At 33.9% G+C, this 12,293-nt stretch overlaps 1 protein-coding gene across 1 annotated transcript in view; it reads left to right on the top strand.

Annotated features, from left to right (window-relative positions):
* The window catches only part of SMG7 (SMG7 nonsense mediated mRNA decay factor), a 112,486-nt gene that overhangs the window by 81,708 nt on the left and 18,485 nt on the right, over nt 1-12,293 (top strand). Inside the window, 9 exon segments of the mRNA XM_037825198.1 lie at nt 498-615; nt 2,418-2,550; nt 3,504-3,675; nt 4,875-4,946; nt 5,754-5,904; nt 6,307-6,442; nt 8,128-8,290; nt 8,644-8,800; nt 11,707-11,777. Coding sequence (XP_037681126.1) covers nt 498-615; nt 2,418-2,550; nt 3,504-3,675; nt 4,875-4,946; nt 5,754-5,904; nt 6,307-6,442; nt 8,128-8,290; nt 8,644-8,800; nt 11,707-11,777 — 1,173 coding nt within the window.

Here is a 12,293-nt window from a genome sequence, read left to right as displayed (position 1 = left end):
GACATGAGAATTCTGTAAGGACACTTGTGAGAATGACTCAAAATTAAAAGGAAAAAGCTGCTTTGGACAAAAAAATACAGTTATGAGGATACATAGAGCAACTTGCCAGTTCATCAATTCAATTGGGATGACTTTGTGAGGCATGTGGCTTCCTATGACATATGAATAGGTAGAAATCCAAACCAAAAGAAAAGGGTGAACCATTCATTTGTTTTAGCCTTTTTTTATATGATGCTGTTATTTCAAAGGTAGACAACAAATACACAAACATTTCAGACTAGGCTTAGTCATTAGCCAGAAGATGAAAGTCACTTGAAATGTAGTAGTATAAAACTTCAGCAGCAGCTTATGGGGTGTACTTAAAGCAAATTTTTGCTTTGGGAAATGGAGAGGGAAAAAATTATCAGTGTGGTAAAAATGGTCTTAAACTTATCTGTTTTTCTGTCTACTGCTGTGTTTTTGTTTATGTTTTTGTTTTGTTTTGTTTTATTACTCAGATTCTAAGCTGGGTCCAGCTGAGGTCTGGACATCCAGGCAGGCTCTGCAGGACCTGTACCAGAAAATGCTAGTTACTGATTTGGAATATGCTTTAGACAAGAAAGTAGAACAGGATCTGTAAGTATGATGATTTAGGATGTCCCTATAAGATCAAGAAACCCAACAAGATTTTAGAAAAGAACAATTTGTTTTGCCTGCTTGCTTGCTTGCTTTTTCTTTCTTTCTTTCTTTCTTTCCTCTCTTTCTTTCTTCCTTCCTTTCTTTCTTTCTTTCTTTCTTTCTTTCTTTTTAATGTATCTCAAAATAAGCTGATTTTCAGTGGAAAGAAATTCTAATACTTTTAATTTTTTTTTAACAAAATACTTGGTCATTGGTATTATTTCAGATATAGTCTTAGGAGGTAAGAAGAGAAATGTTTATAGTTGAATAAGCCATTAGGGCAGCTCTTTGAGAGCTTATCAGAAAGAGAAATACATACTTCAAGTACTAAGAATGTTCGGATTTTCTGTATTAAATCCTATCTTTAAGCCATGATTTAAAAAAAAAAGTTCAAGAGTAGGGTTTAGAAAAATCTTTCTTGGGTATATGTAATTCTGTAAATTTCTCCCAAAGGAGAATGTTTGCATTGTAAGGAAAATTCTTCCTTTTAAACAAATAGATGTTCTTTTTCCCCACACGACTCCCCCCCCCACCTTTTTTTTTTTTTAAATAAAACTAAAGAAAAATTTTGTGTATTTAGGCTATTCTAGTCATTATTTTTATGAGGGGTGAAATGGCAGATGACCAGATTCCCGAGTGAGTAAATAAATACCTTTCATGGATGGGCTTGCCTTATAAACTTAGCCTGATAGAAACTTAAGAATCAATTAAGAATATTGTACCTGGTTAATGCCCACTACCCTAAGTTGTGGTTGTTCTTTAGATACTTCATATTTCTAGAAGAACTGATAACAAAGCTAAATACCAACTATTTAAAAGCTGTATCTATGATATTAGAGTCAAGGATGCAATGTGATTAAAGAAGCTGATGGAGTTATTGCACTTCTAAATCATTTAAAAAAAAAAAAAAACCAGTGCTCTAGAGCCTCAAAAGTTGACATGATAAAGAATTAGGTACTTTCCAGGTAGGTTGTAAACCCCTTATCCGTGTACTTCTTTTAATCAAGCCAGTAATCTCTTCCCTCCATCCTTGTTCAGGGATTTTTTTTTTTCCCTGTGATTTCCAAGTCAGAGAGTGACTATATTTTACTGTACCTTGATTTAAACTGATTCTTTGTAAGTTGATTAATGAAAATATTTTATAACAGGATTTTGGTATGCCATATTTCAGCATTGTGTTGTTCCTTATTTTAAAGACCCAAAATTGAGATGTGGCTTATAGTTCAAGCTCTAAATAAAAAATTAACCCCAAGAGAAATAATCTATTAAATAGAAGCAGAGCTGAGTATGATTAAAAATTGCTTTTAGGGAATAACTTAAGAAGTATGGCCTAATATTTACAAAAACCATTTTTTTCTCATACACATGTCACTTGATAGGGTACAGTCATTTATTTTTTAGAAATGAATAGAAATTTGTTAATAGCTCATTTTCACTTTGGTCTTGCAACTATAGTTCTAATTTTGTACTGGCATTCCTAAATAGGCTCCAACTCTAGTAGCCCTAAAACATTAATAGCTGAAACCGCAATCTGATTATTCAGACATTTGGTGTTTACTAAGGTCAGTTGGATTCTACTACTATGTTTAATCTTGTTCAAAGGGCAGCAAAAAGTTATTTAAATAAGTGAATAACTTTAATGCGGGTTTACTGTCTAGTGTGTTATAATTATAACAAACAGTTCTTTCTTGTTCTCAGGGGGACCAGTGTCTGCCCAGTGAGTCACTGCTATACCAAATAGAATTACATTTTGTTTTCAGCTGGAATCATGCCTTTAAGAATCAGATCACAACACTACAAGGCCAGGCAAAGAATCGAGCAAACCCGAATCGGAGTGAAGTACAGGCAAACCTTTCTCTGTTCCTAGAGGCAGCTAGTGGCTTCTATACTCAGGTGAGTTCTGCATTGTATACCAATATTCCTAGAATTAGTGGTGAATATTCTACTCTTTGTACACATCTTGTTCATGTAACCTCTTTATGGACCGTCTAGGGGTTGATAGCCTATAATCCCAAATGAATAAGAATGTCCCAAATTGTTTACTATAATACCTTTAAAAAATAAAGTCTCTGTGTTCTAAAAAGTTGACATTTTGGCTTAAGGATTAGAGGTATAGAAAGAGGGTAATGCAAAGAAGCATGAGAGGTTGAAAGTAGTTAAGAGAATTGGGGGCAGGGGTGGTGACAGGTAGGAGGCAGAAAAGAATGGAGTATCATGCACACAAAGGCAGAGGAGTTCCTCTGACCAGAAGGAGAAGGAACCCCCTTCATCCTTTGAAACTGGAGAAAAGAGGAGGTAAGAATGGGCGATCTCAATAATGTCAGATTCCCTTCCAGATCTGTAATCAGGAGATCTGTTGTGTATGCAGATATGTGAAATGCCCTGGGCGAAAGAAAATAAATCCTGAGAAACTCCTAAAGTCTGACAAATACATTGGCTTGCGTTTAAGCAAGATTTGTAACCCACTAATCTCTAATAGTTTTTGTTTTGTGTATTTCTAAGAGGAACAACAGATAGATAATTTCATGGTGTTTCCTACTTTTCTTTGCTTGCTGAATGTGTGAAAACCCTATCCAGGTAAATAAACTTTTTTAAAAATGCTGCTTTTCCTTTTAGATTCACATCCTGGCTTGCTCATTCTTGAGAATTCAAAAGATGTGATTTAAAATGAATGATACCAGTTATCCTTTGTGCCATATTTATGAAAAATTACTGTATAATTTTCCTGTAGTTCTGACTCAGTTCTCATCTGCATGTGATACAAGGTGCATATCTTAAAGTATACAAACTTCACTGTTTTAACACTTATGACTTATCACCCAAAATTTGCTTGTGTTTTCTTCTAGTTATTACAAGAGCTGTGTACAGTGTTTAATGTAGATTTACCATGCCGTGTGAAGTCTTCCCAATTGGGAATTATCAGCAATAAACAGATGCATACCAGCGCCATAGTGAAGCCACAGTCTAGCTCTTGTTCCTATATCTGCCAGCACTGCCTCGTCCACCTTGGAGACATTGGTGAGCCTTTAGTATAAAGGAACTGATAATGCATTCATCCTTTTCTTTAGAGTAATCATAGAAAAACACTTTTGCTTTAAGCTGAGCCATTTATACACAATTTAGACTGTCGTAAGAGGAAACTATAACATTTATTTTAAGGAATTTAGAATTTCTTAATTTGGGATTGGGATTTCTTACAGGAAGTGACTTTCATATTGAGATTTAAATTTTATTCAGGCCTTAGGCAAAACAACTGTTGCTCTAGGCAATAATAAACAGCAAAAATGTAAACAAAGCTAAAATTTTGGAAGTGGCACCGTAATATTTTCTCAATTAAAAGTCAGTACTCTGTTAGAATTGTGGGGTTTATAAATTACCCCTTTAAAGCTCAATTGCCTTATTTCCTTCCTACCAGTTCACTAAAACTTATTTTAAAATTTTGCTTCCTTTTTAAAATTAAATTAATATTTCCTTTTTATGTACTTTATCTGGGAATGTCATTTAACTTAATTATTTTTGTTCATTCCTTTAAGATGACCTAAAAAGGCTGTAAAACAAATTAACTATAGGATTATGTTTTGACTGTCCTCAAATAACAAAGAATGAAGAGTATTACTGCTTTTAAGTTTGAAGATTTTAGGTTTCTTAATAAATTATTGGTTCCATGAAGGGTCACGTCAGAGCAAGCACTGAGTTTTGCAGTGAGATTCAATAAATAGTGTGTTCAGATTGTTGTTGCTTTAAATGTATACTTTACACACACATACTTTATTGCAAAAGGTGAGGCACTTTTCAGAATCACTTAATAAGATATGGAAGAAATACATAATTTTCAGATCATCTTGTATAGTGTTTTTTGTTTTGTTTTGTTTTGTTTTTAAGTGCCATATAACTCACCCCTTCTTGTGGGCCGGCTCCAGGTCACCAGCATAGTCCATAGTGGGAGCTGGTGGCGCATGACACTGGAGGACCTGAAAATGGGGGCTAGGTAAGCTTTAAATTGGTTACATGCTGAATGTCCCAAATAGGGAAGGCCAGATGGACACTTCACACATAATCCTATAGTTATTTTGTTTTTAAACATTTGATTTCTGTTTTAATGATCTTAAATTAACTGTATCTTTAGAATTTAAGATTATTTGCTGTTTTGGAAACACTACCCTACTGTGTTTTTGTTCTGTTTTGTTTTTACTAAATTTTATTTTTCCTCCTCTCAGCTCGATACAGAAACCAGACCAGCCAAGCAGAGTCCTACTATAGGCATGCAGCTCAGCTTGTCCCCTCCAATGGTGAGTGGGCCTGTTTGCTTGAGATTAGTTGTATGACACTTCAGTCTTTATGGCAGTAAGGAAAATAACTCAAGGCTTATCTTTCAAGTTTATGAAAGCAATAGATGTTGAGTTTTGGTAATGTCATATTTTCTCTTTTAACTTATATTTCATATACCCGAAATGACTTTTTAAAAAAAAAAATAAAAATTGTTTCCACAACACTGGCTGTCTTAATTACTTAAAGAATAATTATCTCTCTTATTACCTAAATGATATTGTCTTTTGATGGCCCTGAAATAGGTGTTAGCACTGATTCTTGAATTAAAGAAATTAGAGCAGATATTTGGTGATATAAGTTATTCTTGATAGGTGACATTGAAATTCCTTTGGATTCTAAGAGGAGCCCCTTGACAGAGTCCAAAGCAGGGGTCACCACACTATTTATTTCATATTGTCTGTGGCTGATTTTGCATTCCAATGGCAGAGTCAGGTAGTTATGACAGAGAATGATTGTCCCACAAAGTCAAAAATATTTGCTAACTAGCTCTTTCTGAAGCCTTATTTGAACTTGGAAGGTTCTTCACCCTAATTATATTACTTTTTAAATTATATGACTTCATTATAGTATGTATTGTCTCTGAAGTGCTGCTTTATATTATACTCATTTGTAATGAGGTAGAGTCATAAGATTTAGCTTATAAAATATTCCCCATTATTAATTTGAGGATTTAAAAACTGATAATATTGTATTCTGATAATTTTGTATCCTGATAGCAAGCCTTTCTGCATCTTAGGTTATTTTAGTATCTTAACCTTCTCCTCTAGGTCAGCCTTACAATCAGTTGGCTATCTTAGCTTCTTCCAAAGGAGACCATCTGACCACAATTTTCTACTACTGCAGAAGCATTGCTGTGAAGTTCCCTTTCCCAGCTGCCTCCACTAATCTACAAAAAGCACTTTCTAAAGCACTGGAAAGGTAGGGTTAGCTTTTTAAGGAGAACTGTGTAACCTTGTATTCTTAATCCCTCAAATTTTAATGTACAGGAAATAATGGCCAGTTACCCATGTTTCTTTTCTCTTATTTTTGCCAAATTTCTAAACATGTAGATATATCATAGTAGGTTTGTGTATAGTAACTGTATTTCAACCAATTAATGTCTGACTTGTTCCCAGTAAAAGAATGTACAGACCGCTGCATACTGACTCATCTGAATATGATGCATTTGAAAAGTTAGTCAGATGCAGAATCTTCTCCTTGTGCATCAGGTCCTTAAATAACCTGTTTTTGCAAGCCAAAACCTCTTTTAAGAAGTTTTAGCCATGAGGCTACTTAAGATTCATGGATTTTTATTTTATTTTATTTTTTTTTTCATTTCAGCCGGGATGAGGTGAAAATCAAATGGGGTGTTTCTGACTTCATCAAGGCCTTTATTAAATTCCACGGTCATGTGTACCTGAGTAAGAGCTTGGAAAAGTTGAGCCCTCTTCGAGAGAAATTGGAAGAACAGTTTAAGGTTGGATTTCAAAAATTGAGCAATTTTTTGTCTTCTCTAAATCAGAAAGCATAAGATTTGGAGAAAATGGACTCCCAGTTTTTATGCTGCTACTTAAATGTCAACTATTAGTAAAAATTAATTTTGAAGCATGTGACATTCTTACGTACAACATCCCCTCAATTTTAACTGAGGTAGAGTGTATACATAACGAAACATAGCAGCATTGTTTTCACAAATGCCATTTGCAAGAAAGTGTCAAAATGGAAAAAAGACAGTTCCTTCCTTCCTTCTTAATCCTACCCATTCCTTTCTCACTTTTGAAAGTAATACTTTTTGATGGTCTCTGTATTCTTACGTATGATTCTGTTTGCAAACGAAGCTCATTATTACTGTCCTTCAATTTATCAGATTTGAGGTAGTCTGAAAGAAAGGAATCAATTTCATTCAATTGGAATGTTTTACTACTTTGTATAAAGAGAATATTAAGTAACCTTTGTTCTGTTTACATATATGAAAATGATCTTTTAGTGTATTAAAAAATTAGCTGTTTAAATGTAGTGTAATGTATAAAATACGGGGAGAATCAAAAGTATTTTTAATTCATTTATCCAACAAATATTTGACTGTTATATAGCAATAACTGTTTTAGGCACTGAGATCAAAGTGAACAAAATGGTCTCAAGGAACATTTTATATTTCTTGGTTATGCCTGGGTATTTATATGTTTGGGGAATTATCTGTAACTGCTTTGGTTTTTCCATACATGTTTTAAAAGTCTCACATTCCAAGAAATTGTAGAGCTTAAGAGAAACGCAATTTCGCGAAACATAGGCAGTGTGAAATGATTTTTACAGATACTCATGTTTTGTTGATATGTTCTATGGCAAGAGATTATACTAGATAATTATAATAGAAATAATTTGTTTTAAAGAAAACAGTATTTGCTGTTTTCTGCTTCTCTTAGTGGCCTGTTTCAACTTAGCCCATGATTTATCACATATAGGGTTCAGTGTGTGAAAGATACAGCTAACTTTTTAATGCCTTAAGCTCTTTGGCCTGGGAAAGAACAAACAAGTCTATGAACAGTTTCATAGTTAAGTGTTCAGCTAGGTGAAGGATCATTAAAACTGAATGTATCATTGTCTTTCCTGAGGTCAGAACTAAAATTAATAATCTACTTAATAATTTTAAGTAAAGATCTGTAGGAGATTGCTGAGGGGTGTTATAGCTTCTCCTTTTTTGGAGATGTTAAGAGTAGGATTGACATCCATCTTTCTTGGATAGTTTAGGTGCAGTTCTGCTAAAAAACTTTAACAGGGGGTTGGACTAGATGACCTCTTGAGATTGCTTCAGCTCTGATTCTATGAAAGATATACTCCCTAAATGACGGTGGGAGGTGGGGCTGAGGAATCTTAATGAGTTCTGCTCTATGTAACTTGACTCTATGTTTTAGAACCTAGTCAATTTTCCATTTGGTTCATCTTCAGATACTAAATTCAGACAGCTCTATGCAGCTTAGAATCAGCCTGAGTTATCAGATCATATCAGACTCACTTAAAATACTAGGATTAAGAGTGGAACATTACTCATTTGTAATTATTCTTTCACTCATGTGGCTCTAAATGCAGACTGTCAGTTTAATTCTTATGTCAAAGATGGCTCCTGTTCTTGATTATATATGATATTCCTATCTTCTTTTACAGAGGCTGCTATTCCAAAAAGCTTTCAACTCTCAGCAGTTAGTTCATGTCACTGTCATTAACCTGTTTCAACTTCATCACCTTCGTGACTTTAGCAATGAAACGGAGCAGCATAGTTATAGCCAAGATGAGCAGCTGTGTTGGACACAGTTGCTGGCTCTGTTTAGTGAGTATTAAATCATTTGACTTTGATCTGTGCTGTTTTCTTTGAAAAGCATAATCTTAGCCATTTTCATCATTTTAACAAAGCATGGTGACATATAAAAAAGTGTCCTGTATTTCTTAATATTGAATCAGGAGGCCTAAACCCCGACTGAGTTCTGTCCTTTTGTCTGGCGATACCCCCACTTGTATCTGTAACATTTTTAATGTGGGAAAGAAAATGTCTTTTTAGAAAGAAGGTATAAGATATTTTAAGTTTTATGCAGGTTACAGCAGAAGATTCATAGTGATATTTTAATTTGTACTGATACACAGTTTCAAACATCTTATGCTTTCTGAATACATTTTTTCTTGAAGTGTCTTTTCTTGGCATCCTGTGCAAGTGTCCTCTCCAGTACGAGTCTCAGGAGGAGTCTGACAATGCCTATCCCCTTCCTGCAGTCAAGGTCTCCATGGACTGGCTGAGACTCAGACCCAGGGTCTTTCAGGAGACAGTGGTGGATGAAAGACAGTAGTAAGTGTTTTTAAATTTTCATGTTAGCTTATGTGCTTTGTTGGTTTGATAAGAATAGATCTGTAAAAACTGCCTTCTAAAACTCAACATCCGAACAATAGAAGACTTTGTATTTTCTGCCTACTCTCTAGAAATTGAACCAAAGACCTCTTTGTGTGCTTTTCATTTATTTATTTGAATTCTTCATGTGAGGCAAAAGTATTAAGATTTGTGACTCCCTATGCCCTCTTATTCCCATTTGCCATCCTGGGAAAAAGGTTGTTTTTTACAGTTCAAAATGAAAATGAAACAAAACCAGTTTTTTTCTTATCCATTCATAATATGCCCCAATTTTCTGTTTAGGAATTGAAAGGAAGACATTTTTATTTCTTCTGTTATTTTCTCTGTATATGCTGTTTGCTGTTGCCTTGCAGTAACACCCGATTTGAATTCTATTTGTTCTGAGCATAAATTGGAAGTTTTTTTGGCTCTTACTGTTTCCTGTGCAATCTCAACTCAGGATAATTCTGATAGTTCTTAACTATTGATTTTATAGGAACAAATGAAAACTATCAGTTTACATTTCGTTGTATTAGCAATAAATACTTCTAAGAAGTCTACAGTGGATAGGAAGTTCTTTCCCTGCATATTTTGATGGTGTATATAAGGAGGATCCTTGTGAAACTTCTGCTTTGTGACCCAGAATCTACACATTGACCAAGGTCACATCCTAGAGAATGGCCTAGCCATATTTATGACTGGTGATCCCTCTACTTCCTAATTCTATTTCTTTTTTTCTCTGAAACCTAACTATAAGCTCCTTCATTTTTAACATTGTTATGAACAGTTTAGCAGAACAACAAGGCATTTTACACATCTTTTAATTCAGTGTAGGTATTAGTAATATAGATTTTCTGAAATTGCTTTCTTGCACAAAATTTTCATTTCTTGACTCAGTCTATAATTTTTCTACCTTTGTGCATTTTAAATCTCAGTCTTGTGTTTGGCTCAATAAATTGTACCAATAGTGAGTGGTATGAAAGAAGAATTCTCATATTTATGGGCAGCAGTTGACAGTTTTGTTTTGTTTCTTCCTGTGCATTTGATTCTCTTGCCCATCTGTGCATTTGCTTTTCTTATCATGGCAAAGAATATTCAGCCAGAAGGAAAAGCTTTATTTACAAACTTTGTTTCCCTTTCTTTTCTTTCTTTCTTTCTTTCCCCTTCCTCCTATCAGATTTGTCAAGATGTTTAAAATTATGCCCTTGCAGGTATTTCATTCAATCTTAAATTATATTGCTACTCATTTTAAAGACTAGTGTGAAGTATTTCTTTAGAATTAGAAAATTTCCTGTGTGTCTGATACATTAAACTAATCTTCATTTGTCTTTTAAAAAATGCAAAAACAATCCTTTATCTTTTATGAATTCAGAATTTCTTAAATATTCAAATAATTTTTAGTTTCTTCTGTGCCTTACCCTTTCAATTTCTAGAGCTTTTCTGCTGTACTTCTTTGAGAACGTATTATCTTAAGCTAATAAATATGTAAAATAGTGTTATATTATTTCCTTTGTAGAAAGCAAATTTGACTAAAGTAACCCAAAGCTGCATAAAGTAATATATCATTAAGTAGCCACTCTAGTCTTTTATTACAGTCTTTTTTTTAGATCTCATATTTGTTGCATAAAAACATTGTGTCTATTGTTCCAGTCTAATACTGGTTTTTAACCTTTTTCATTGTCTCTTGTAATTTTCTACATCCTAAAAGATTTGCAGCAGTCATTTATTCTTCAATATTTGTTTATATATCTGTAATGTATTTTGTAAAGTAGCATATTCCCATATCTCAAAAGTTTGAAACTGCCAGAAATAGTTGTCAATTTCTGCTTTTCCGTGAGATGATTATTTACATCGTTTCTTTATCTTGAGCACCTTGCCCCAGACTTTAAAAAAAAAAAAAAAAATTATCACACTTTTCACCAACATTGCTTGATATATATCCAAAGGTAAGCTTAACATTTCCTTAAGGAGAACATGATTAAATAGTTGAATCTGTTGTAGGAAAATCAGAGTATTCAGTTCTAGGGCAACGTCAAACTGTTTCAAGTTATCAGCATTGCCACTTCCACCCCACACAACTTCCCTCCCCTTCCCCAGCAAATAAACATTCAAAACCAATTGCATTTCCTTCCCTTTAAAAAGAGAAAGTCTTGTCCAGTCTTACATCAGATTTATGGAGTTTTCTTACATTTGAAATATAGCAGAGTTTTTGATACTAACGTTTAAATGTAAGGTGATATTACCAATCAGGTAACGGAAACATTAACATACCTCACCCAGAAACTAAGGACCACGATTGAAATAACACAAGTATGTCCTATTACTTTGTTTGCAAACTTCCACAGAAATTGGCTGTATATTAGGACACAGTTTTGCGGTAAGGATACTGTAACATTGTGGACTTTTTTGTATCATAAATAAAAAGGCACTATTTGTCCCTTTAAGTAGAGAATGTGATTTGACTATATCCTGTCACAGATTTAAGAACTATCAGTGGGTTCTGCAACTGATAACATATGTGAAAGCTCTGTGCAAACAAAATGTTGTTTCTCTTTTCAGAATTTTCTCAGTAAACATGAGTTTTCAATGTTTAAAGCTGACAAATGGTTTTCAATATTTGTTAAACTAGGAGCCTAGGAAATGATCTACAGTAGTAGATCTCTATCATGGAAATTTAACCCTTCTGGTATATGTTTTATCTAGATGTCTTTGAAAATATGTTTTAGAAAATCATATAGCCTTTAAAATGCTAAAATAAGGGGAAAATACACAAAGTCCAGGTCTTATAGAGATCGTTTTCATTGCTTATCAGTGTTCTGGTTTCTCTTGTATAAAAATAAAGTCTGAAATATCTCCTTAATTTGCAGCATTTGGCCCTGGTTAATTTCGCTTCTAAATAGTTTCCATCCCCATGAAGAGGATCTTTCAAGTACTAATGGTAAGGGCTATCAAAACCTTGTGCTGTTGACATTGTTTTCATCACTAATGGTAGGTTAAAAACCAGAGAAAGATAAATTTTTGGTATTAAGTGTTTGACTTAAAATTCATGTTTCAGAAGTGACTTTGAGCTCTACACTGATTAAGTGGATGCAAGTAGAGGTAATATTCATCCAATTCTTTTGGCAGCTTATTCTCCCATTTAGCTACATTTGAATAGGGGTGAGGAGTCCAGACAGTGTAATGTCTCACATTTTTTCCATCTTTTCCCCTTCCTCCTAATTCTTACTATTAAGAGAGGGGGCAGGTAAAATTGATGTGAACAGCATTACTCTATCAAAGTAATACCTGCTCATTTTAGAAAATTTGGGACATACAAGCAAAAAGAACACAAATCCCCTATAGTTTTCCCATACAGAGATACTTTGTACTAGTCACATGATAGTATACCTTCTTCATTTCTTTTTCTTATGTGTGCATATATACATATGCATATGATTGGTGTCAGAGACAGCTT

The sequence above is a fragment of the Choloepus didactylus genome, chromosome 2 (assembly GCF_015220235.1).
Source record: "Choloepus didactylus isolate mChoDid1 chromosome 2, mChoDid1.pri, whole genome shotgun sequence".
Taxonomy (NCBI): domain Eukaryota; kingdom Metazoa; phylum Chordata; class Mammalia; order Pilosa; family Megalonychidae; genus Choloepus; species Choloepus didactylus.
This window is presented reverse-complemented; position numbering and strand designations above follow the sequence as displayed.